Genomic DNA, 22,652 nt, shown 5'->3' on the forward strand with positions numbered 1-22,652 from the left:
ATACACGTCTGCTGCTGCGGCGGCGGCGGCGCCGAGAGCTCCGGCTGAGAAGAAGAAGAAGAAACAAATGCTGTGTTATGCTGTGTGGCTTTTTCTTCCTTTTCTGAGGCAGACACACCAGAGATAACTGTACTGTATCCCAGCCTAGCGGATTGGAGTGAAAGTCCGCCATATTCTGCCTTACCACGCCCGGGAGTCGAGCCATTGGAAAAAAAAAAATAATAAAGCGACAGTTTTACGCATGTGTTTCTTTTTCCTCTCTCTCCCTCTCTCTGAGCCTCTCTCTCTCTCCCGTCGCCCACACCCACCCGACGATCTCTTGAGCTGAAGGGATTTTTTTTTTTTTTTTTTTTTGGTTTTGTTTTCGGATTGGAAGAAAAACAAATACATTGGAAGACTTTTGTAGAGAGGAGGGTGGCCAGGGGAGGGGGCACGGATGGCAACGCGTAACGAGATCCCACAACGGAGGATGTGTTTTTTAAAGAGGATCTGTTGATCGCGCTGAGGAGAGGAAAGCAGATTATACACCAATTAAGATCGCACCAGATCATTTTCGCTTTTTGGACACTGTTTTGAAAAGCTGTCGGGAAGGCCCCGGAGAGCGAACCGAAACAGGGGGGAGGGAAGGGTTGGGGTCAATAATTTCTCAAATATCTTAATTTTTTTCCCCCCCTCTCCGGCACAATCTGTGCGCTGTTCACACTCATTATAAGGGCGTCCACGCGTTATTTCCACCACCACCGGGCCTGTGTGAGGACGTTTTCTGGCACTCACAGGCCGCTTGTTTTTGTTTTTTTTGGACTCGAATCTGAATTCTGAATGAATCAGTAAAGGAGAGAGTGGGGGAGAACAAAAAAAAGAAAAGAAAAAACAGAAAAGTGAGTGTTTATATTGAAGGGGAGGGGGGGACGGAGGGGAGAGAGCAGCGAGAATGACCCTGGAATCCATAATGGCGTGTTGCCTCAGCGAGGAGGCGAAAGAAGCCAGGCGGATCAACGACGAGATCGAGAGGCAGCTCCGCCGGGATAAGAGGGACTCACGCCGGGAACTGAAACTGTTGCTTCTCGGTAAGCTCGACAGGGAGGAACACGGGGGGGAGGGAGAGGAGAGGAGAGGGGAGAGGAGAGGAGAGGGGAGAGATGCAGAGCCCAAATTCCTCTCTCCAGAAATACCTATGTCGGGCAGGGGTGGGGAAGGTAGACGGAGGTGGGGGTCTATTAGTGGGACTTCCCACCTGAGTGAAGTTTGGGGGAGTGGATGGCTGCAAATATGTCCGTGTTGTGAGTCGCGCGCACAGATTGGCGGGTCAGCAGAGGGAGGAGATGCTTGTCCGCTCAGGCCTATTGAGGAAAACACACCTGTTTTGAATAACAACCAGTTAAACAAATGCTCATCGGGTCGCCTCTCTGTGCGCTCACAGCAACCTGTGTGGCCCCCAGCTAGAGACAGCCCATCCAGGTGGTGTGTCAGATATCAGCTGGGCCAAAGTCCTAGCGTTTTTTATTGTGAGTAATCAAGGCAGGACTGCAGCTTAACGCATAACCCTGGCAATGATTATATGACAGGTGTCCAGCCAGGTTGGGAGCAGGGCTTTCCCCCATCTGTGGAGAAGGGGTTCCCACACGTCCTGGAAAAAACCTGGATAAATCTGGAGCAGTTTTCCAGTCCAGAAAATGAGAGGAAAGGCAGAATGTTCTGGAAAACCTTGTGTTGATTTAAACTCCCCAGAACTTCACCATACAGTGTGGTGTTGGTAGTACAACATGTAGTATTTTTGCTATGCTCTCAATGAAAGCAAAACTTCCAGCGGCCCTTGGTTACTGGAGCTCAGGCAGCCATGGATAATACACTGTTATTCACAAGAGAAAAAAGTCATTGATGTTATAGATTGAGTGATTAAGAAATATATAAGTGTAGGTCATAGCAGCCAGATGTCCATGTGTGACGATATTGTTCATGGACTCACCGTTTTATATGCATTTGAATCTTTTCCACACAGCACAACAGAGATAAAAAAAAAATGAGACTTAACACCTAAACTTGAACTATCGTAACATCTTCAAAGGTGTGTAAATATCAGGGACATGGAGTACCTGTGGATATTTACAGTGTGGGGTTGTTAGATGTGAGGGTGGAGGAGGAGAGAGGGGGGGGGGGGGGGGGGGTGTTGGCAATCCTGTCGAGAAGTATTAGTCATACTGGAGACGTTTGAGGAAAACAAGTCATCTACTCACCATCCCGTTTTTTAATTAGATTTTCAACGAAAAGCCCATTAGTTGTGATGGCTGTGGTGAGTGGTGGCAGAAGCCTCTCTCTTCCCGATCCGGTGCCCTTCCTTCTCTCAGTTCCTCGGAGGAGAAGGTGGTGGTGGAGAAGGTGGCGCGGGGGCTTTGAGATCACGCCGTCTAGCCTGCTTTGGTAATGAATGCATGTAGGGTTTATGAGAGGCTGGAGGAGAACGTTTCCCCTTTTGCCCTCCTGTTAGCGCCAAAATCCTCCGCCCCTGTTAACTATGGACAAATGACTGTGTTGTTGTTGCCCTCTAATCTGTTTTAATACCCAACAATTCGCCCATTATGTAAACAGCCAATGACCCAAACCAAAAAGGCGCTGGAAGTTTGAGCACGTAAGCGTGCAGCTCATGAGACACAATATGGTATTTATTCAAAGATTACTCATACGATTCAAACTGAAGTATTAATGACTATGACTCATGTTCAATATTTTTTTTTTTTTTTGTTGTTGTTGTGTGGTTGCTGCTTATCAGTCAGTCCTCTCAGTCCAGGCTATTATATTTCAGAGTGGTTTAGCAGCACGCCTTTAATGACGGGATGCTTACAATTAATGTCTCTGAGTATCGAGCTGTAGTGCAGATACGGTCCATTAAGTCGCAGGGTAAAAAGTTTCCTGTAATGATGGATCACAAGTGAGATTCTTCTCCAACAAACACATATAATGTTTATGATTTTTCTAACAACATCTAACACACTGAGGGTTAGATAGTAGTCTGCTGCTGTCATGAATTATTGAAGGGACAGGTTAAGTCATCTAGAGGCTGACGGGAGTGTAGATAAGAAATGTGGTAAGAATACGCTTCAGGCCAAATCAGGACACAGAATCAGGGAAGGAAGAGGCACACCCGACAACATGTGCATGTCTGAGCTTATAAAATAGATACCTCGACCGAGGTTTGTTTTCGCCTGTGTCCATTTGTTGGTGAGTCGGTTGGTTTGTCAGCAGGATTACGCAAAAACTACGGAACAGATTTTCACGTAACTTGGATGGAGTCTGAGTCTCCACCACAGAATAGACCCTGTTAACTTTTGGTGCGGATGCAGGAATTTACCCTCACTTTATTATTATAAATTATTTATTTATCATTGTGAGTTCTGGTGTTTTTTCGCCTTTTTTTGTTCATTTCTGAGGAAATAAGGCTCGGCTCTTGATGGAAATATTTAGGCGGCTGTTATCTATGAGTGAGAGCAATCTGAGGCGTTGTTGAAACTTACATTATGGTCAGGCAGTTATGTGTGGTTAAGAATTCAGAGTGAGCGATCAAGTTTTGATTTTCGATTGGGCTTTATTAAATTAGAGTGGGCTGTTGGGCTGTAGTGCCATCCTAGTTATGTTTGAAACATACTTGTTTTTTTCCCAGCGAGACTAGAGCTCATTAAAGATATGAGCTTATACACGTAGCCATGGATTCACAGTGAATGCATTTGTTTGTATAAATCTGAGAATAATGATAATAAATAATACGTTTCACGTAAAAAGTGCAAAAGTATAATCATCAAAATATATTTAAAGTACCGAAAGTAAAAGTAGTCCTTACGGAGAATGGCACGTCAGAATAATGGTTGTGATATCATTATTGAATTATTGATGCAGTAATGTGTTCATTACCTCAACATTGAAGCTGGTAAAGTGGTTTGACTGTTTCGTGTAGTTTATCTGCAGGGAAGCTTCCTCCTCTGGATCAATAGGGTCGTATCTTTATGCATAATAACACATCATGATTTATTCGTCGATTAGATTTTGTGTTGTTAAACTAAAGCTGCAGTAGCTAGTGAATAAAGTCCTCAAATAGGTGCAGTGGAGTATAAAGTACAATATATTCTTCTGAATTGAGGTTGGCAGTAGTATAAAGTAGCAGCCAATGGAAATACAGGTACAGGTTCCTCCTAAAATCCTGCTGAAGTATAGTTAGATTTTAGGTGATTGAGTGGTTTAGATTTCATACAGGCTCCATCACTCCACAGCTAGTGGCAGATTTAACTGTGGAGAAGCTGTGCGCGCTCTGTATGGCTTCATTAGCCCATATGCTATCAGTGTGTTATGGAGTTTTCAAACTCACTAATTGCTTAATGTCCTGTGGGATCCAGCACGAAACTCTCCAGTCAAGTTTGGAAGTTTCTCAATTCTTCAAAATGTCCCTCGCATGTTTTTTTTTCCCCATATAATCTTGGCTCTTAATTCACTCTTAGTCTTTCAAGCCCTACTAATTGCTTTAAATCCACAGGGACTGTGTACATTGAAGCCCGTACAACAGAAACAAATGAGCAAGTATAAGAAACACTGGAAGCATATCATCCATTTTCTTTGTGCACCTAATATCCATTAGGGTGTTGTAAACTGTGAAAGGGATATGTAGCAAAATTAACGCTGGGTATCACCTGGGCAGCTTACCAAGAATATATAACTAGTCTCAAAGTGGAGGAGTTGATGCAGCGGGAGGGGGAGAAGTGTAACACTTGGGAGCTGTTTGGCACAGAAGAAGTTTAAATCCTGTTAATGAGAGACAGTAAAGGCTTCACTAAGATAGGTGAGTCCATTGTGAGTATGTTTTTGCAAAAATTCTTTTAGATTTAGTGCTTTCGGACAGGACAACATACAAAAACTGCAGTCCGTTTCATATTGCAGCCTGGTAATTCAGCCATAAGCATGGATGATTTGAAAACTGTTGGTGTCGGAGGATGTTCGGAGATTGAAGACTGAAAAATTGCCCGCAGAAGAGAAACAATTCGTCTGTGACTCGGCAACTATTTTGACAATGGAGTAATCTATATACTTTTTAAAGCAAAGGTTTGTTAGCTGCTGCTTTAGTTAAATAACCTGTTTAAATTTGTCAGCCCGGGCCACTGGTCATCATTTCCGGACATATAATTGCTGCATAGAACTTTCTGATAGCATTGTTGTACGTGTATCTCATCTATCTGACCTCCCTATTTATTCAGCATTGAAGTTTTAAACATCTGTTGTCAATCAAAAGGGCCAGACATGAATAATTATCAGGCCCATCTCCCTCTATTTAATTGATTTGAAATTGTTCAATTACAAAAGTGGCACAGCGCTGGCTCAAAGCCTCGAGAGAACATTGGACCTAGTTTATGATGCCTGCCCCCCTTTTTACGAACTTGCACACATAGACTCGCGGAAAATTATCGACAAGTGGGATGACACATGAGGATTTGAAAGTGGAGTTACAGTTATGAACAACTTGGATCACTTGGAGTAGTCACACAAAGTGATCTACTTAAGCTTGTTCAAGTTCGACACTCCCAAATCGTGGCAGCATCACAGCGTGTTTCATCCGCACGTTTGCGCTCACATTTTTTGCATATCTGCTGTTTTTGGGCTTTTTGTTGCAAAAATGTTGATCTTTCCAATCACTGTCAGCTGCTTTTATCAGACGAATGAAAGCTGTGGGAACTTTATCGAGGCCGCGACCGAACAAAGTCCGCCGCAAACTTTTTACCAAGTGCTCAACAAACACATGGTTGTAATTACGAGAGAAAGCACTAAAGGTGTCATGTGATTCTTTAATGAATGTGACCGAGTAAGTTGGCGGTGCAGTCCTAGAAAGCGCAGAAAAATGGGGGGAGGAGGCTTAAACGAGTTTTATAATTCACAATGTGATTCAGTTCTACTACAGCCGGTCATCATGCCGGACTTTAATGCAGTTAAAAGCTTTTCATAGTATCGGCATTACCTCCAGTCTGTTTGAGGTCTTTCATGGCACTTAAATAGTTGTCCTAAACTAACACAACTCATACTGACATGTAGATAAGCACACTTTGAATGCCGTCTAGTAACAGCGTGGGTACATTAGTAATTTTTTTTTATTCACTTCATATCTCCGTCTTGGGTTTTGCCGGGGGATTTGCAGGTGCTGCCTCAAGGCCGCCTGCCATTAACACTGAATCGATTTGACACCCACGAGAGAGTCTCTCTGTGAAAGAGAAAAAACAAAACCGGACTCCTCAGATCATTTTCCACAAGCGTCTTTCAAGAATTTCAACTGCCCGTCAAAAGATCAGGTTCAGATTCCTTCTATGGGATTCATCATTCAGTAGTGATCATTCACTGATCTGATCTGCAACATGAACATGTATATTTTAGAGTTATTTAAACAACTTTCAAGTCTATAAAGCAATTTGATAATCCTACAGTTTAAGACTGCTGATAGGACAAAAGAAGATGTTTTAAGACGTCCCTTTGGGCTCTGTGAAAGAGCGGGGAGCATTTTGTGCTTTAAAAAAGATAATAATTTGTAGACCAGAGCAATCAATCAAGAAATTGTTGGGTTTTAAAATCAAGGACTGTCGAAAACAATGTACAAGATGCAGGGTTTAAACTCGAACGGTCCAGTAATCCTTGTTGACGAAGGAAACATCTGAAGTAAATGATATTGTGTTTTCCAGGTCTGACCTCTGCACAGATGCTACAGGTTGTAGTTAGAGACACACGTTGTAATTTAGACGGGAGGATTTGGTACTAAAGTTTGTCTGCCGTCTGCTCTGTGGTGTCTCTCTCTTCTTGAGTCAGCTCCGTGCATCGCTGACACTGTTGTGTCGGTGCATTCAGGGGTTGTTGAAACGTGCAACCTTTCCAAATATGTCTTGTGAACAACAGCTGGGAGAAGCTTGTAAATTCACATGATCCATTTGATTACCTGAATATGAGCTCATTCTTTGTTTGACCACTTTAAGTTGAGAAGAAAGTCTGGGTTCTCTCCTTTTCTTTCCGAGTTGATGAGTCCTGGGTCTTGGCCTCTGGCTGTGGAGCCAGATCAGACACGTTCACCTCATGTGTAACGCCGATCCCATACACACCAACCTCAAACGCCCAGGATAAATCTTGGGTCGCTGCATTTGTTTGAAAGGTGACTCAGCAGCCTCTAATGGCAGGCGCGCACTCATACTTACTCATCCTCGCTGTGTCTCTGTCTTTTTGAGCGTCTCTCATGGTTATCAAAGAGAAGATCCATTAGGACACAGATGCAGTCAAGCGATCTTTAATTATTTTGGAGGAATTGTTTTTCCTCAATATTTGAAAGCTAACCCTTTTCTTACAACTAAAACAGCTGTTGGTCACTCAGTTTCTGTGAAGACTTCTCTTTTTTACAGCCTTGGGGAGCCTGTACGAAATACCGTAGCCTTGTAGGGAAGTAGCTTATAAATTAAGTTTCATCTATGGGGAACACATTCTTGAATGGGTGGATCCCCAGAGAAACATTTACTCCACACACTTTAAACCTTTAAAAGCAGACTCGGCTGTCTTTAAATTCATTGCGGTCAGGTTTTTAAATGAATTTTAACATTCACTAGCCATTAGACCAGTGCAACCAACACGTTGATTTTGCACCCTGTCAGCGTCCGTTCATCAGGGCAGACGTGGGGGAAATTAGAGGCCGTCAATAGTCATAAATGGATGAATTTATGAACCGCTCACATGTGTCTTCCTGTTTGAGGACACTTGGTTCTTTCTCTGTTTGAACAGCCACGAGCAGATCCAAACTGTGCCTCACAAGAGCAGCTCAGATACTTTGTGCCTGTGTAAATCCAGAACCCACTGGCACAGTTAATTTAAGTTTTTGTGATTACTCACTGTTCCACTTTGCCTGTTTTTAGAAGATAGAATGGGTCTATTTTTAGGACGGACGCTGTAAAGCATTAACTCTTGTTCAACACTGTTTGTGGTCCTGCAACAACTAGCGTGTGTCATCGAGGTTAACGTGAAGAGGTGGACAGAGTGTGTGTGTGTGTGTGTGTGTGTGTGTGTGTGCGTGTGTGTGTGCGTGCGTGTGTGGGTGGAGAACACGTGGTGACGGGGCCGACTCATCCTCTGATGCTGCAAGGTGAATATTTGAAAGAGCACCAGAGGACGTGCAGTAGCGTTTTTTGTGACATTAGCATGTAGCACTAACAAGCAATAGAAAATCCAATTCAAAATCAAATGGAGCGAGCAGGTACGAACTTTGCCCTGGTCTGTGGAGACCTGTGTGAGATCTGTGTGTACAGACTGTAGTACGACTAGACTCAGCGTAGCCATACTTTCACATTTCAAAGCCACCTGAACTAAAAAAATAGGCAAGTAGAAAGAAGTTGTATGAGGAAACACACAGTATTTTGTATGCATGGTGAGCTTTGATACGATCACATTTGCAAGTGACATAGGCTACGCACCATATTGAAATTTCTACAAAATGTGTCATATCACATTTACGTTATATGTTTATTGCCTGACTTTTTACATTGGGAAGTGGAGGGGACGGTAGTGGAGTTACAGGCAAGAGGGCTGGACAGCCAGAGACCATATGTGAGCATGAAACCAGTGGACAAATGTGACACCACTGGATATTTGTTAAGGATACTTCTGGACAATTTCCAGCCATGTTTGCGGCGACAAAAACAAGTATTTCAAGCCGACGGATGATCTTTTCCTAAACCTTACAAACAGTTTTTTTGTGCCTAAATGTAACCAAGAGCATAAGCACGGCGTTGTCACAAGATATTCAACATATCTGCAACTGCAAACATTTACTTTGGTGGTTGCATTCCTCATAAGTTCATCCACTTTAAAAACTTTATTTCTAAATATGACCCAAAGTGCCTGGCTAAAGAGCCCTTCAGATGTAACAGTGCTGACTCCAGTTTCCTCGTTACGACCTTCCCCACTCATTTCAGGCTTCTGAGTCAGCAACCCTACAAAAGAAAAGCTGTTTCCGTAGAGTTTATAGTATTTCAGCAATAGCCTGTAGCTCTGTTTAGTTAAGTGCTTACTCTGTGTTGTGGGCCCACAGTAGAGAGGTGAAAATAGAGTTTATAATATCTAGTACAAAGGAGCGTAACACATCTAGACTTTTACAACAGAGTCTGTAGGTTACTCACTGGAATGCAGCACGGCTCTTGGGCACTGCCATGCAAAACACACACACACACACACACACACTGCTTCCTGCCAAGTTTTTCAAGAGTTAGCGGTGAGGTTAAGTTGGACCGTCGTGTGGGTCTGCCAGAATTCTCAATGAACCAAAGAGAAACTACACCCCCGGCTCTTCACACCCAAACAGTCCCTGTCACCACTGAGAGGAGAGAGATGTTGTTCTTGGTCCGTCCCCAGACCAAGCAAACAGGCTGAGAGGAGAGAAGCCAGCGCATAATATTATACGTGTGAATGACTGAGTGAGTGATTGAGTGCATACTGTATATGTGTGTGTACTGTGTATCTGTGTGTATTAATGTGTGTGCACGTGATAGGATGTTGGTGCAAAGAGCAATACATCAGCTTTCAGGAGAAGTCGTCATACACATTCACCTTTTGAAATGTTTTTAAAATAGTTTACACTCCCAAATACGGCCAGATCTTCATTTTTCAGGGTTTGTGTTGCTTGAACTTAACTTTAAAGCTGTCAAGTAACACTGGAACAAACGTGTAATATGTTAAGGGTTGCTGTAAGGAGAAAACCCACAGAGAACTATCTCCAAATGCTGCAGATTTACTGGCCTCTACAGATCCTTTCAGCCTTTTTTTGGTTCATTGTTTTGTGTATTCTGGCCACCAGCTCCACTTTTAAGCCCTTTCCAGGTGTGGAATACCCAACCTCAGTGGCTCCATCCATCCCTTTAAGTGATGGCATTTAAAGGCAGGAACACACTGGCCCGAACGTTGGACATCTGAAACGTTTGGGGAGACTCGGACGAGTTCAGGAACAAATCTGTTCGGTGTGTTCAGCTTTGTTGGAAGAGACTTGCGCCATCCGAGTTTACGGAGGCTTATTGCATCTGATGCGAGCGCAGAACGTACACGCTACTGTGTAGATGGCAGTAGTCGAGGCGGTGTGTTTCAATGCAACTTTTCTGCCGGACGGGTCAGACGAGAGGCAACAGAGTGGTCAGATAAGTTCAGCTGGCCGTTGGTTTGAGTCTGGGCAGTGTGTGGGCCCCTTAAGTCAGACGCATCAGTATTGTCTTACAGCTCCAATCAGACAAACTCATGCAAGTCAAAGTGATTGTGCTTCACAGTATTATCCTGATAATCATCAAAATATGCTTGAATGGTCCTTAAACATACAGTGCTGTAATTACTTCACCTTACAGTTTTTTATTGCATCACTGTGGAACAAACTCTCTGATTGCACTCATTAGCACCATGTTTGAGGAATTGTAACGCTCTCCTCTTGTTGTTCAACTCTAATGAGCTAATTAATTGTTTTATTGTGAAAATCCGATTTCTGTTCCCTTTTTTTCCCCCCAGTAGAGTTTCAGGAAAAGTCATAAAAGACTAAATGTCTATTTAAGGAGCGTAGATGCTGACACTGGAGACTAAATGTGCCTGCCTGGTATAAAAAAGAAAACCTGCAAAATAAATAAACTCTGCTCATTTGTCCTCTTTTCCCGTCCACTCTCTCAGGCACTGGGGAAAGTGGGAAGAGCACGTTCATCAAACAGATGAGGATTATCCACGGCGCCGGCTACACAGACGAGGACAAAAGGGGTTTCACCAAACTGGTCTATCAGAACATCTTCACAGCCATGCAGGCAATGATCCGAGCCATGGAAACGCTCAAGATCCCCTACAAATATGAGCACAACAAGGTAAACTAGATTCTGTCGCACAAACGTCTCAGCTGAAATAACGACTGACTTATAATTCCAGAGAAAGATGCAACAAAGTGGCCACGGCGCCGTTGTATATTTTTAGAGCCCTGTCTATCTTATGCGGAGCAGCCATCCATAATCGCTTCCTGCGCCCTTTTCACACTTCCTGTGTCCTCACAGCACACTAGCCCTCCGTCACATATTTGTGTATGCACATATAATCGCACAGCAGAGGCCAACTTTGACAGTTTTTTGAAACTTTCACTTCAGCAGGTCTTCTCTATTCTCCTTTTTATTCCACTTGTGAGTTTCTCCGTGCAGTCGTAGCTTTGGGAGCTGTACTAATGACCGCTTACTCGCAGTTCATTCCCTCCGAGAGTGACAAATGAAAGGAAGTGGAGCGTAGTAGTCTCTGCCATCAGAGACCATTTCAGGGGTGACAGCTGACCTCTCTGCCTCGGCTCCTGCCTGCCTGGCAGTGGTCCAGTGGCATGCTGTTGCTCACTGAAGGGTTTCGTGGAGATTTGGTTCAGAGTGGTTGATGGATTACTCAGTAGATTTTATTGTGATCTCTTGCTCTCAGGCTGTAATGTTGGGATGTTAGATTACCCCCTTACCATTTGTACAGGTACAAATGGTAAGGTGGGAGGGTTAGTTAACACTCAAAACTGGAAATGTTTCTGTAAACATACATCAACAAGTACACCATCTCCCATTCATTTCATTACTCGTCAAAAGAGAAAAGGAAATCCAAATCTCCTGTCTACCAGGTGTGCAGTGGAGAAAACACAGTATCAACCACGAGATTTAAAACGGCATCACAGCTCAAATGTAACTTGAGCACAGGCACTCTCTGAAACTGTGCTGCTGGGGTGGACCGTCATTCTCCGTGTGCTTTCGCTTCCCTCATGCTCACGCAGAGTGAAACTGAATGTGCTGTTTAAGCCCAACAAAATCAGCCACTTTGAACACAATAAAAAGGGTTAGTCATCCCTCCAGTGTGCTGAGAGGAAAAGTAATGCTGTTGTAATCACTTTTTATTAAAAGTAGAAGAACAAACGCTGGTCTGGTAGCTCACCAGGTCGTGCACTCACGCCATGGCTTGGCCGATCCACCTCGCTGCACGTCGTCTCTCTCACACTTTACTGTCTCTCAGCTCATGCTGTATAACAAAGGCAAAAAACAGCACTGCACACACACTGTATACTAAAATGACCATGCTGACATCTAAAAAAGCCAGTTTGTGTGTGTACAATGTTTTATCTGTTGGTCTGAAACCAACCTTTTGATATAACGTGGCAGCAGTTTCACCCCCTCTCTCCTCTTCTGAATGATGAGGTTACAATTAGATAATAAAAAAGAACAATACAGATGTCCGGACTATCACAATGGCTGCTGTGGGGTCAGCGTCTTCATATATTCAGGCTTTGTACTTGAATACAGCAAGCAACAAAGTTATGAGACAATGAAAAAGTACAACAAAACTACCAAACACTTGTGTAACTTCATACTCAACATCCCTGTGCTCACATGAGACTTAAATGGGAACTATACCTTTGACCTGTGACATCACAAAGGAAGTGAAAATGAAACCTGTTGATGGCGTCTACACTGGCTGCACGGACATTCCTACTGAAGGCCAAGGTCTAAACACCTTAGTAACATTTTAACCATCACGTTGAGTTATTTACCCCTACGATTCTTTACTTTTTTCTTGTTTACTCTGCCACGTCCATTACAGCACATAAAACAGGTATAACATGAATAATTTTATTCTGTGCTGAATGACTTTACACTGTAAAAAGTAGTTAAACCAAATGAGGATTGGATGAGCAATATAAAAGTCATGTTAGTATGTTTAATATCTGTCTGATTTATGGTAATAAAACAGTTTCAGCGTTCAGGCACTTGTTGATCTTGTGTCCTGGGACTCAGGAGAGTTTTAACGGGAATCTGGGACGGCCACACTTTCCCCTTAATAGGCCCAGCAGGATTTGAGCTTCAGATATTTGGTCCATGCTGAGCCTGGAGGTGTAAGGAAAGTTCTGGATATAGAAGATGTGAGGGAGAAAATAAGCCAGTTATAATTAGGACTGCATAACCTGTACGTTGATTGGCTTTCATAGTAACTGTCTTTTGTATATACCCCCCCAAAAAATGAAAAAGTTAATTATGAGTTTTGTTGAATGAAGTATCACTTCTTTGCTTGGTGTTGTTTAGTAAATTTCTCTACTTGTTTCTTCCCTCCAGGGAAACGCCAACATCGTAAGAGAGGTGGATGTGGAAAAGGTCAGTGCGTTGGAGAATCCTTATGTAGATGCAATCAAGAGCTTATGGAATGACCCGGGCATCCAGGAGAGCTACGATCGAAGGAGGGAATACCAACTCTCAGACTCCACTAAATAGTGAGTTGAAACTAAGTTGAGGGTGAATTGAACTCAGGGTTGTGAGACATTTCAGGGAGGACTTTTCTAAATATGTAGGTTAATTTCCTCTGTGTGTGTGTGTGTCTGTAGTTACCTGAACGCGTTGGACCGGATCGCCGAGCCGGCGTACCTTCCCACCCAGCAGGATGTGTTGAGGGTTCGAGTCCCCACCACGGGCATCATTGAATACCCGTTTGACCTGCAGAGTGTCATATTCAGGTGAACGAAGAGATGTGTTCAGACAGCATGATTCATCTTGTTGTAAATACTCACAGTTTATGACTTCTTTGCTGTTAGTAACATGTGAAAGTAAAACTTCATAGAAAACACTTTACTGTTATGTTAAGAGCTCATATCTATTCCTATTACCTACATTATTCTTAGCCTGCGTGAATTGTGTGCTTGTCCTGTCACTAAACCAGAACCAGTGTTTTCCATGGTAACAGGTCAAAAATCCTCGTCCTTAGAGCGAATTGAACAGCGTATCACACATACATGAAGATCAAAGTTAGCAATTTTATCAATTGAATACTGCTAACAGTGGCGTGTACAGACTTTCTGAAGGGCAGGGGTGAAAATAAGGGCACTTTACCACGTGTTTTTGCCACCAAAGAGGGCACTTTAGCGCACATTTTGGTTCCAAAAGGGCACTTTAGCATGTGTTTTGTCTCTCAAGAGGGCACTTTAGCACGTGTTTTTGCCACCCGAGAGAGCAGTTTATCATGTTCTAACCAGCCAAGAGAGCAGGTTATTGTGTTTTGCCAACCAAGAGGGAACTTTAGCACGCATTTTGGCTCCCAAGAGGGCATTTTAGCACGTGTTTTTCAACAATTGTGTCATGAGGGGGGGCGAATGTTTCTGTTGAAGGGAAGAAGAATGCGAAGAATAAAAACACACTTAAAGTGTGTTTGTCTTTAAATGTGTCTAACATTCGGGCAGGCTTGCCAGCAGTTTCAGTGCTTGTAGTGACTGACTTCTTACTTTTTGGATGCTGCTGCTGCTGCTGCTGTCGCTGTGACAGGATGGTGGATGTTGGAGGTCAGAGGTCGGAGAGGAGGAAGTGGATCCACTGCTTTGAGAACGTCACATCCATCATGTTCCTGGTGGCGCTCAGCGAGTACGACCAAGTTTTGGTGGAGTCGGACAACGAGGTGAGTGATGATTACGCGCAAACTGAAAATCTGATTTATTTATGACAAAAACAGCAGCGAGTAAATGTAATGAACAATCCAAGTGATTATCGTCTGTGTGGTACTTTTCGTTTCACATTTTCATAAACGATTTTGCAGATTTAAAAGCTTTTGTTCTTTGATGTGGAAGCTATTTTCTTATTTAAAACAATGGAAATCAGATTCCGCTCCTGCCTGGCCGTGCTCCACCTTCTTTTTTTTTCCCTTGGAAAGCATTTGTAAATGATCAGCCAGCTGTTTTGAATACCTCCTCAGGCCACATCTTATTCTTAAAAGGATATAGCAGTTGTGTCAAGTGTGTTAATGAGCAGCTGTGTGTTCATATGTGTGCGTTCTTGAGCCCATTTTCCCCCCCTGTGCTTCCTCTGTTGCATCGAACTACAGAAAACAGAGGACGAAGCAGCTGCACGTCCGCTGTATTGTGACGTCGTTGGATTAGTTTTTATAATATACAGGAGATATTCTGTTTATCCGTCGTAATTCGCCGCCGCGCTGGTGATGTGATAGCCGAGGCCCCGCTTTCAGAATGGTTGTTTTGTTCAATTAAGCGCAGAAATGAAGTGCGAGTAGATAAATTAAACTCTCAAAGTCGGCATGGCCGCCCTTCCCTCTCATATTTACTGCTCTCCCTCTGGTGCTGTAAAACATTTATTAAAATCTGTACTTAATGAGTGTGAAAGACTGCGGTTTAATTAACTGATTAACTATCCCCCTCTCTCTCTCTCTTTTCTCTGTTTCTCTGTGTGTCTTTCTCCCCACCCCTCCTCACACAAACACACACACTCCCTGTAGAACCGAATGGAGGAGAGCAAAGCTCTGTTCAGGACAATAATCACATACCCCTGGTTCCAAAACTCCTCCGTCATCCTCTTCCTCAACAAGAAGGACCTGCTGGAGGAGAAGATCATGTACTCTCATCTGGTCGACTACTTTCCAGAGTATGATGGTGAGTCACAGCAGCAACCCACACTTCAATTAGCCGAACTTGCACTTCTCGAGCTGTAAGAACAACATCGGACAAATGCTATTAAACTTTTTAAAAGTGTCACACTAATAGTGGTCCACACTGATATTGGTATATACTGTATTATGCTGGCAAACATACCTAAATACCAACAGTTAAAAAGATATTTAATATTGTCAGATTGTGAGGCTCCTTTATATATGACACAGTATTTGATATAATGATGATGTGTTGTCAACGCAAGCCTCACTTTGCACTCGTCAGCCATGAGGTGCCATGTTGAACTTCCAGTGACCAGCATGAGAGAGTTGTTGTGTCTCAATTCAGGGTCTGCATCCTTCAGAGGCCGTATTTGAAGGCTGTCCCAATTTGAAGGCTCCTTCAAATGCAGCCCACAAATGCGACCTTTTTGGAGGATGCACCGCTACTATCCTTTGTGGCCTCACATATCCCAAGATTTGTTGCGCACCGAAAAAGAAGAAAGAAAGATAAAAAATGGCGACATCTCTGGGCGTAGATCGTCACTTTTCGCGGGCCTGGGCGGCAGAAATCGTGACGTAAGGGTAAAACATCTGGTGACGCAACCAGGAAATGCTCCAAAGCCTAGACCGTCCCTGACGCGGTTAACAAGGTCTCTCCGAAAGACTTGCCTTTGAAGACCGCAAAGGGCGGGTCCTTCGAAGGATGCAGACCCTGAATTGAGACACAGCAACAGTGAGAGCGAGAACACCAAATTTAACACACCTGCTCCCCATTCACACCTGAGACCTTGTAACGCTAACGAGTCACATGACACCGAGGGAGGGAAAATGGCTAATTGGGTCCAATTTGGACATTTTCACTTAGGGGTGTACTCACTTTTGTTGCCAGCGGTTTAAACATTAATGGCTGTGTGTTGAGTTATTATGAGGGGACAGCAAATTTACACTGTTATACAAGCTGTACACTCACTACTTGACATCGTATCAAAGTGTCATTTCTTCAATGCTGTCCCTTGAAAAGATATAACAAAATATTTGCAGAAATGTGAGGGGTGTACTCACTTTTGTGAGATACTGTAAATATAAGAAGATGAAGAAGAAAAAGTTAATTGTTTCCTCTTGACAAGTCAATTCATGAAGCGCTGTCCTCTCCTCTCCAGGGCCTCAGAGAGATGCCCAAGCAGGGCGAGAGTTTATCCTCAAGATGTTCGTGGACCTGAACCCAGACAGCGACAAGATCATCTACTCTCACTTCACCTGCGCCACCGACACAGAGAACATCCGCTTCGTCTTTGCCGCCGTCAAAGACACCATCCTGCAGCTCAACCTGAAGGAGTACAACCTGGTGTAGAGCGGAGCACCGACACACACTGACTGACGCAAATCTGTGAAACGATACATCATATATATACACACACACGAGAAAAGAAAAATCCAAGAAAAAAAAAAATCTAATGGTTGCATAATACTAATTTATTTGCCATTTGTTGATCTCTTGGAGCCCGAGGGGTGAGCAAAGTCAATTTTATCTTGCTATTTAAGAAGGAGGCAATGAAATACAGGGAGAGGGGGGGCAAGATACTCTGAAGGGTCGGGGGAGGGATTTGCTGTTGACTGAACAGCGACTATCCTCATTTCTAGGCTTTGCGCATTGTGAAGTTCTGTTTTTTTCTTTTATTTTTGGTTTAGTTTTTTATGAGAGAAAGAAAGGAAAACTACTTTGTGCACTTGAGGTTTTGGTGGCTTGTTCTGTCCGTCAGAGCTGGAACAAATGCAATGTGCTCCCTGCCTCCTGCCTTTTTATAAACAAGAAGAAGAAGAAGAAGAAAGGTTTTCATTCCTTGTTTCCATTCCCTGTTCACCCTCTAGGAAATAATGAAACCGATCTGTAATTGACAGCTTGACCATTTTCCCTCAAATGGGAGATCGGCGGTTCTCTCCATAAATAGGCATAAAACTGTGATTTTTAAATTATTTCATACCGACTTGGTATTGACTTCAATCATTATTAGTATTACGTTGCATTTTTGGTACCGTCCAGTAAGTAGAGCATGTGTGACTGACAGCGGATTCACCAAAAGTTTTTTTTTTGTGTGGAAGTAGCTCGAGTCTCACGTCAGTTTCTCCATCAGAGTTCAGTATTGTTGGCTTTAAAGATAAAAATGCTTTCTGAGCTTCGAGGCGACCCGGTGGACGTAAAATCAGCACAGTGCTGGCTTCGCTTTACGCAGACTGAAGAGAGTTGAGGAGGTTATAATTTATGACACGGTGTTGTTGAAAGATTATGTCCAACTGTGCCACATTAACGCTTTTTCATTCATTATGGTGACGTGTGTATTTATTGCCAATTGCCAAAACGACTCGACTTTACTGCTCAAATGGAGGGAAGCAGAATCACTTCACTCCTGAAGTATTCAATGATGGCGCCCTCGCACACACACACACACACACACACACACACACACACACACACACACACACAGTTTGTTAGCAGCGAGGAGGACGCCAACACGTGCCCTGAACTGCTCGAACTGTCCAATCCTGGCCCTCCCAACCCCACCACCCTGCGGACTATCCAGTCACATTTCAGCTGTGTCTTTATAATCGTCCAATCACAGCCCGGCTGACTTGACTGTTCAGTAGCAGTGGAGGATACATTCGGCTGATTGCTTCATTAAAGGGCGTTAAAGAGTGTCGATGTTCAGTTTTGTACCAAAGTAAGCCCTCCTCGTTTCCGATTGGCACCTTTTTGATTTCCTCATTCCAAAGTTACTTTTTTTTTCTTCCCATGAACATAAGCCTGTAATTTACATTTATTGAGGCATAGTGCAATTATGAACGCTATAATCATTGTACATACATCTCTCTATATATATGGCAGCATCTTTGTTCGGCTTTGTAATCATTACTTCCTTTTTTTTTGGCAGATTGAATGTGCGGTATTGAAAATATGTATCTATGTAATTGTATTGTATGTCTAATGGCTAATTCATTTTTGGAAGAAAAAAGTATGTTATTTACATGTCTGTTTTTGTTTCCTTTTTTTTTCAGAGGAGAATGTACATTTTGTTTTGTTTTTTTCTCTCGGCTTCAGAACTGCATAAAGAGGAGCATTATCATCCAACAACAGATTGATTGGTATGCCAGTACTTATAGTAGCCGGTCTGTTAAATTGGCCTTTTTATATGAAAAAAGCTACAGACTGAATCCAATCTACAGGGCTAATTGTAATCATTAGAGTAATCACTTGTCATGTACAGCTGCAATCACATCGCACATTGGTTCTTATTCTTTTATATTTAGCTTCATTATTACGCCTCAGTAAGTATTGATTATCTCTGAGGCACCTTGTGATCCTGAACATCCCCGCAACACCTCCGCCAAACACCTTTCCCTAGGAGAGATGTTTTATTGGATGACAGGCAGGTAAAGTGTCGTTGATAGGTTTTAAAACCCTCCGCCCTGATAGAAATCCAGTATTTTAGAGGCTGTCAGACTAATAAGTGACTGACCAGTGTACACAGACTCAACCATTTGGCCTGTTTAGAACATTTACCGGGGCTTTATTTCTCTTACGTTTGACTTAGTTTCCATTGTGATTAGAATGTACAGTATTACTTAAGGATTTATTTATGAGAAGATGCCATAAGAGAAAACACACACACGCACACACACACACACACAGTTCACATGTACATATTGCCTTATTGAATAAGCTGTGCCTCATGAAGTCTCATGCAAGGCACCTGTGTTTTTATGAGAAGTGAAGCCAGTGCGGCCGATAACGTCCCTTTTTATGAGCTGGAGGATTGTTTTTTTTTGTTACTCTGTGCTGTCAGAAGACATCGAGAGCAGCTTTGAAATGTAGCTCGTGTAGCTGAGATGACGTGACTAACCAGACGTTATGAACACATCATGAGTGAATTGTAATCGGAACACGCTTTCTTTCTGTTGATTTCATGTCTTAAAAAACCTCCACGCCACAGTGCTTTGTACTGCGTTTAACTGCCTCGTGTGTTTCGCAAGGTGTCACAATCAGGACTCAAAATCAGGTCGGCACGATTAATCGAAATATTATCGAAATTGCAATTATCGAAATTTGCGTGACAAAACAATGTTATAGTGAAATCCGTAGTGCTGTAGAGATGCCCTCGCCTACACATCTTGTTCTCCAGATGTAAAAAAAAAAAAAGAAAAGAAAGAAAAAACAACAAAAAAGACAAACATGCGATGGTGAATCATCATCATGATCAATAGGATTCTTTGACCATATCGTGCAGCCCTGTTCCAAATGGCCACCAGCCGCCTGCAGAGTGTTTTCAGGACGTTTGGCTCTGGTCTGGCTTCTCGCAGCCACTTTGGCCGGCGACCAGCACCTCACCTGGAGGTCCTGTTGTTTTCAGATATTTCAGCCAGCTGGTGAAATTGCTAACAAGGATGGTTGATTTTGGCAGGCAGCGACGGCTTCAAAAAAGTTAATACCCGGGCCAGTTCACAGCGTACTCGAAGTAAATTAAGATCTCACAACAACCGCCTACCAACAGCGGGACTGAATAGGGGGAGAAAAAAAAACTGTGTTACTCTTCTTGTTGCCAGAGGAGATGTTCTGAAGTTCCAGCTTCTCGGTGTTGATCGCTTGTTGCAGTAATCAGTAACTTGTGTCCCTGCTGATGCAAAGTGTCTCTTTACACGGGCCTCAAAAAGAGATTCAACGAGTGATAAATCCTGGAGTGTGACAACTGCTCGTGAATCTCAGATGTTTTTTACACAATGATTGAGGTTGATCATTAAAAAAAGAAGATATTGTGCTGCCAAAGATGCAGAATGGATTCTGTCAGCTAAATATGAGCCAGTATTAAGGACTCTTTCCAAGCTATGTGAGAGACTTCACACTGAGGGAGCACATGTGAGTCATATCAGGCTGGATTTTTCCAGCAGGTGTCGACGTGCTGACACACAGTTTGGGAACCTGTGCTTCGGGTCAGATATCAAGCAGAACGTTACATACAGAATATTGATTATACTTACTGTAGCACTGCAGTGTCTATTAACTTTCTATAAACTGCTTTTACTCAAGTCCCAGACAAATCCTGGACTGCTTTTTTCTGCCTTTAAATCACGAAGACATGAAGTTTAATGGCTTTTGAAATATTATAGACGATCTCCGGTCACAATTGTGTAAAATGTGTGACTCTTGCATCGCAGCACGAGCATTTTGCTTCTCCAGATGCCTGTGCCGCATGTATTTGAACTCCACTTTGTATTACAAACCTCTGTCAAGCTCTGAAAGTTAAGTCAAAGTGAACACAGATGTGATTCTTATTACTCTATAAAGCTCAACAGAATGTGCCCCAAGCATTGTTGCCAAGCAGGATGGATGAAGTTGCCTTTCTGAGGTTATTTGGACTCATTTTCTGTCCTCTGTTATCTTTGGTAGTTTATATTTTACATGCAATCTAAAGACATAAAGAGCTGGCTTTATTTACTTCCTGGTTTAAAACTCCACACCACCGACAATAAAACGTCAATTGAGATGCAACCCAACAGTACGAAGATAATCCATCACGTTTTTTTTTTTTATATCCCTGAGAGATTGATGTTCTCACCTCTCCAAGACCACAGAGGAAGAAACAAACCTTGACAAACCAGATTCCCTGCTGAGAAAAGCTCGACTCGACTCAGTAGAAATGAAAAATCTTTGTACTTAAGTTTTCCTGCTGATGATAACACGTTCAGTCTTGTTGTTCTTGTTGCAAAGCAATCATGATGACACAGAGTAGTCTGGACTTCTAAAAAAAAAGTGTATGTACTGAGAACATTGTTCAAAAAGAGGACAAGAGTGGATTTACTGAGAGTAAACTGCAAAGAAAAAGCCAAAAGACTGCTTGTGGTTATTTCATTAAGGTAACTCACTCACTTTATTTTTATTACTCGAACGTATAAAAAGGATTGTTCAACGACACACACACACACATTCAAAGTTACCGTTTGTCATTATCACTTCCTCAGTCCATTATTTTTTCATGTTTTGATTCACTTCCTGTTTCACATCAGGAGTGGAACTGCTCAGTATTTTGTATTTTAATGTGTGGTTGTGTGTGTTTTTAAAGGTTAAATTCACTCCAAAATTAAAGACTCAGTCATTAACTACTCACCGTTATGACGATGGAATGTCAGATGAAAGTTTGTAAACATTTCTCGAGCTTCACAGCAAAAGATCGCTGCAGCATTGACCTGAACAACTGAAGTAGATGGGGACTTGTTTTAAAACGCCACAGACAACAATAAAAAACTGTCTCCCTACAGCCCGTCTGGCTTAATTAGAATCTCCAGAAGCCCAGAGATCCCACATTTAATTAAAAGACAAAATCTTCACTGTAGCTGCTGACCTAAAAGCGTGCACCCCGTCTGTAACCGGTGCACAGGCTCAACCGTGCGTTGAAGGTGTCAATAACTTCCTTTTCAAAATAAATTGGGATATTGGGGGATATTGCAGCGCAATTTGGCTGTGAACCTACAGAAGTGTTTTGCAGACTACGAAACTTCTGCTGACTTTCCATCTACGTGCGGGTGAGCAGATGATGACTGAAGTTTCGTGTTTGGATGAACTTACCCTTTAAACAGGTGACTGCTGATGACTACAGATGTTATTTGATCATTTGTCCATTCATGAATTTGTAACACTGTCTATCAGGTCTTTTCAAAAGGCATTAGTTAATACGTTAAAAGGACCTTAAAATCCTTATAAGACGCATATCAACATGAATAAGAATATGTAAGTGTTAAGCATCTTAAGCACGTATAAAACGCTTAAGAGCATTACTCAAAAACTTAAACTGTTACCTATAATGTTATCAAACCTTTAATGAGCCTTTGTGATGGATGAATACTTACTTTATTATACATTTAATGCAGTCATCTATGCTTTTTTCATCTACAAGTTCCAAAATGAAAACAATGCCTTGTTTAGGTTGTTTCCTCATTTTGCAACAACATTTCGTAGATTATTACATATTTTTATCTCTTCATCATCTGTAATTTGATGTTGATATGACTTTATTTTTAACTAATCTCATTTCCTGTTTATTTTTTCTGTCTTTTGAGTTCATAATACTGACCATGAGCACAGATCTGTGCAGCTGAAGCTCACGTGTGTTCACTCTTTATTGTCACATTTGCATTATCATACTGTAACATTACTAACAAGAGGA

General features: G+C 42.5%; 1 protein-coding gene across 1 annotated transcript; it reads left to right on the forward strand.

The window, feature by feature from the left end:
• The first annotated feature begins 208 nt into the window (after positions 1-208).
• LOC115582449 (guanine nucleotide-binding protein G(q) subunit alpha) lies at positions 209-21,320 on the forward strand. The gene is made up of 7 exons (XM_030418426.1): positions 209-1,067; positions 10,693-10,877; positions 13,131-13,285; positions 13,397-13,525; positions 14,328-14,457; positions 15,289-15,442; positions 16,602-21,320. The coding sequence occupies exons 1-7, from the start codon at positions 932-934 to the stop codon at positions 16,790-16,792; spliced, it is 1,080 nt and encodes a 359-aa protein (XP_030274286.1). The 5' UTR covers positions 209-931; the 3' UTR covers positions 16,793-21,320.
• The last annotated feature ends 1,332 nt before the right edge of the window (positions 21,321-22,652 follow it).

This window comes from Sparus aurata, chromosome 5, assembly GCF_900880675.1.
Source record: "Sparus aurata chromosome 5, fSpaAur1.1, whole genome shotgun sequence".
Lineage (NCBI taxonomy): Eukaryota > Metazoa > Chordata > Actinopteri > Spariformes > Sparidae > Sparus > Sparus aurata.

Coding starts and splice junctions, on each gene's coding strand:
- LOC115582449 (XM_030418426.1), top strand. CDS start 932: ATGACCCTGGAATCCATAATGGCGTGTTGCCTCAGCGAGGAGGCGAAA. Junction 10,878..13,130: donor ACAAATATGAGCACAACAAG/GTAAACTAGATT, acceptor TCTTCCCTCCAG/GGAAACGCCAACATCGTAAG. Junction 13,286..13,396: donor CTCTCAGACTCCACTAAATA/GTGAGTTGAAAC, acceptor GTGTGTCTGTAG/TTACCTGAACGCGTTGGACC.